General features: G+C 41.6%; 2 protein-coding genes across 2 annotated transcripts; both read right to left on the reverse strand.

Moving 5' to 3' along the window:
* Nucleotides 1–1,118: 1,118 nt before the first annotated feature.
* Nucleotides 1,119–1,778, reverse strand: LOC117183033. The gene has a single exon (XM_033376177.1). The coding sequence runs from the start codon at nucleotides 1,776–1,778 to the stop codon at nucleotides 1,119–1,121; it is 660 nt and encodes a 219-aa protein (XP_033232068.1).
* Nucleotides 1,779–2,121: 343 nt separating this feature from the next.
* LOC117183034 lies at nucleotides 2,122–3,282 on the reverse strand. The gene has a single exon (XM_033376178.1). It carries the CDS (start codon nucleotides 3,280–3,282, stop codon nucleotides 2,122–2,124), a length of 1,161 nt encoding a protein of 386 aa, XP_033232069.1.
* Between the last annotated feature and the right edge of the window lie 352 nt (nucleotides 3,283–3,634).

Below are 3,634 nucleotides of genomic sequence, written 5' to 3' on the forward strand. Positions count from 1 at the left end.
TGGACAGATTAAGGGAGGGGGTGTTTGTAAAAATTCCACGGCTGTCTATGAGGGGGGAGGGGGGATCAAAAAGGGGTGAAAAATTGCCCACGTGGTATATGGATGGCCCCTAATGTTGAAGATCGATGAAGTAAAACACGGATTAACTATAATTTTAGGTAGTATATTAAGTATAATAAATATATAATTATAATTATGGATATGCTTGCTCAATATTGGTTTTTACCATTTTTGTTACTTTCGTAATATAATTAATATATGAAGGGTGGAAAGGGAGAAGGTGGCAAACGACAATTTTTTGCAAGTGAGCTTTTTTTGTAACAAAATAATAAAAAATTCAAATACACATAGAGGTAAAACGATCTGATTTCAAAATCGTATTTTTAAGTTAGATTTTTATGTCTGTTTTGAACACTAAAAAAACGACTAAACATTGTCACGACTGATCAATTCTGGTAGGGAAACATGCGTGTTTAGGTCAAGTCATTTAGAACCGCAGCACTTTAATTCATAAAAATAACGCCGTATAAGCGCGGTCTTTATTATAAATAGATTAAAACTGTATAAAATCAACAGAACTTGTTGCTTGGCGAACGCGGACTGACGAGGCGAGGAAATAAAATTGGGAAACCGAGCAACAAAACTATTTGTAAGAGAAGGACAGCACGAAAACGATAAGACCGGCTTAGACATAAATTCAGACATTACTCAATACGAAAATCAAAATATAAGGACAAGTCCAAGAATCATAAATGTAACGAAGAACGCAAATAAAAATAGAAAATGAGAACACAAATTAAAACATTCATAAAAACAGTGAACTAATGTCCAATTCACAACATTCTGCCCGCTTTCGTCCCCGAAGAAATAGGCTCACAATCACTGCACTTAAGATGAACGTGGGAGAAGGCACAATTTAACTATTGGCCGATCGAGTGTGCTAGTCTTTGTCTTGAGAGTGACAATCCGAACTAGGCCATCCTTGCCAGGATGAAGCTGTAGAACCTGACCCATAGGCCATTGAGTAGGTGGAAGGTTCTCATGTCGAATGAGAACCAAATCTCCAATCTGTATGGATGGCGATGAAGTAGTCCACTTGCATCGAGGTTGAAGTTCTTTCAAATACTCAGCTGACCGTCTGCAAGCGACGGTTCAGGAACTGTATTCAGTGGACCTCCAATGAGAAAATGTCCTGGTGTGAGGGCAGAAATGTCTGTTGCATCATCTGACTGAGCTCTGCGAGGCCAAAAATTAAGGAAAGTCTCAATTTGTGTTAAAAGAGTGGTCATTTCTTTAAACGTCAATGTAGAGTCCCCAATGACTCGACGAAGATCGAATTTTGTCGATCTAACTACAGCTTCCCATATACCTCCGAAGTGAGGTGTTGCAGGAGGTTTGAATTTCCACTGGGTACCATGCGAAGCAAGGTATGTAGCGACCAAAACAAACTCTGCTGATGCCTCAGAAAACATTTCCTTTAGTTGACGATCTGCTCCTACAAAATTCGTACCCTCGTCACTAGACAACGTTCGACAAAGACCACGACGAGAAGTGAAGCGAATATAAGCAGCTATGAAGGCTTCTGCTGTGTAATCAGAAACCAACTCGAGATGAACTGAGCGGGAGGCACAACAGGCGAAAATACAAATCCAGGCTTTGTGGGAATGGTGACCTCGTCCTTTGGAGGTGCGAACATTGACGGGGCCAGCATAGTCTACCCCAGTGTTCATGAATGCTCGTTCAGGTGGAATAATGTGAATGGAAGAGAGGTCACTCATCAGCTGTTGCTGAGTATTACCTCTGTTTCTGACGCATGGAATGCACCGATGAATCAATGATCGGACCAAATTGCGACCTTGAAGAATCCAATAAGATTATCGTAACGTTCCAAGGGTTAGTTGGACACCCCCATGAAGACAGCGAAAATGACAGTCGCGGATGATAAGAATTATGAGAATAGACTCAGGAGGTAGAATCAGTGGATGCTTCTCATCATAGGTGAGAAGAGAGTGCTTAAAGCGACGTCCGACACGAAGAAGTTGACCATTAAAAAATGGAGTCAACTTTATTATAGTGCTAGTCTTAGAAATCTGCATTTTATTTTTTAGAGCGGTGATTTCATTAGAAAAATAGCGACTTTGTTCTTGCTGTTCGAAGATCTGATGCAACTGAAATCCGAGAAACGATAATAGAACGACATTTCAAAGCGTCTCGAAAACGAAGACACCAAGCAGTGACTCGTAGTAATTTGTCTAAAGATGAATAAAGACTCTGAAGATCACACGGTTCATTAACACGAACTGCTACGTTGACAGTAACTTTACGTTCTTCTTTGGCCACTGTATTTTCTGGACGGCCAATCAGAAATGAAAGCCACTCTTCTTGTCTTTTAAGCCACGGAGAAACATTCCACCAGAGTGAAAACTGCAAAAGTTCGCAAGCTGACAACCCGCGAGAAGCACAGTCGGCTGGATTATCTGCACCCGGAACATGATGCCAAATTGCTGGAGGAACGATCGTTTGAATTTCCGAAACCCGATTCGCGACGTATATCATCCATTTTGTAGGAACAGCTGAAATCCAATGAAGTGTGTTCATAGAATCAGAGCATAAATATAGAGCAGCATCAAAACGCAGTTGAGTTTGAAGGTGAGCGACGAGACGAGCTAACAAAACTGAGGCACATAGCTCAAGACGAGGAAGCGGAACAGCTTGAACAGGAGCAACCTTTGTTTTAGAAGAAATGAGTCCAATAAAACCATTTCCGTTAGGCGAAATTGTCCTTAAATAAACGACAGCAGCGTACGCCTTTTCAGAAGCGTCAGCAACTCCATGAAGTTCGAACGAGCACATTTGCAAACGAAATCCTATCCAGCGAGGTATCCTGACTGCGGAAAGACGAGAAAGATCTTCATAATATTTTATCCAGCGATAACGAGCTCCTTCAGGTAAAGGATCATCCGAGGATAAATTAAGCTTCCAAAGTTCCTGGATAAAGATCTTTGCGACGATGATAACCGGTGCCAACCATCCTAGAGGATCAAATAATTGGGCTGACTGGCTGACGACAAGGCGCTTTGTGATGACATCTTTAATAGGCCTAAGATTCACCTGGAAAATAAAACAATCGGTACTGGGTTTCCAAGTTAACCCAAGCATCGAAACCGATGTTTCTGACTGCCATGATATATCTGAAGATAACGCGTGCAGATGCTCCGGAATGCGCTGCATTAGCTCATGATTGTTTGAATTCCACTTTTTGAGCGGCAAGCCGCCCGCCATGAAGAGACCACGTAGTTGGTTGTGTAATTAAATAGCATCTTCCAAATTATCCGCTCCTGATAAGACATCATCAACATAGATGCCATTTTTTATCAATTCAGCAGCCAAGGGAAATCGATCCCCTTCATCAAGACCAAGCTGCTGAACGGTGCGAAGAGCTAGAAATGAGGCACAAGTCAGACCATATGTGAGAGTACTGTGTCGAAATACTTGGGCAAGCTCATTTTGACTTTCTCGCCACAGAATAAGTTGGAGATCCTGATTATCTTGGTGGACAATAATCTGTCGATACATTTTTTCGACATCTGCAGAAAAGACAATGAAGTGAAGACGCCACTGCAGTAAGGCATCT

The sequence above is a fragment of the Belonocnema kinseyi genome, chromosome 2 (assembly GCF_010883055.1).
Source record: "Belonocnema kinseyi isolate 2016_QV_RU_SX_M_011 chromosome 2, B_treatae_v1, whole genome shotgun sequence".
NCBI lineage: Eukaryota > Metazoa > Arthropoda > Insecta > Hymenoptera > Cynipidae > Belonocnema > Belonocnema kinseyi.

What these genes read in the sequence shown, in the direction of transcription:
- LOC117183034 (XM_033376178.1), bottom strand. Translation starts at nt 3,282, where the DNA reads ATGGCGGGCGGCTTGCCGCTCAAAAAGTGGAATTCAAACAATCATGAG.
- LOC117183033 (XM_033376177.1), bottom strand. Translation starts at nt 1,778, where the DNA reads ATGAGTGACCTCTCTTCCATTCACATTATTCCACCTGAACGAGCATTC.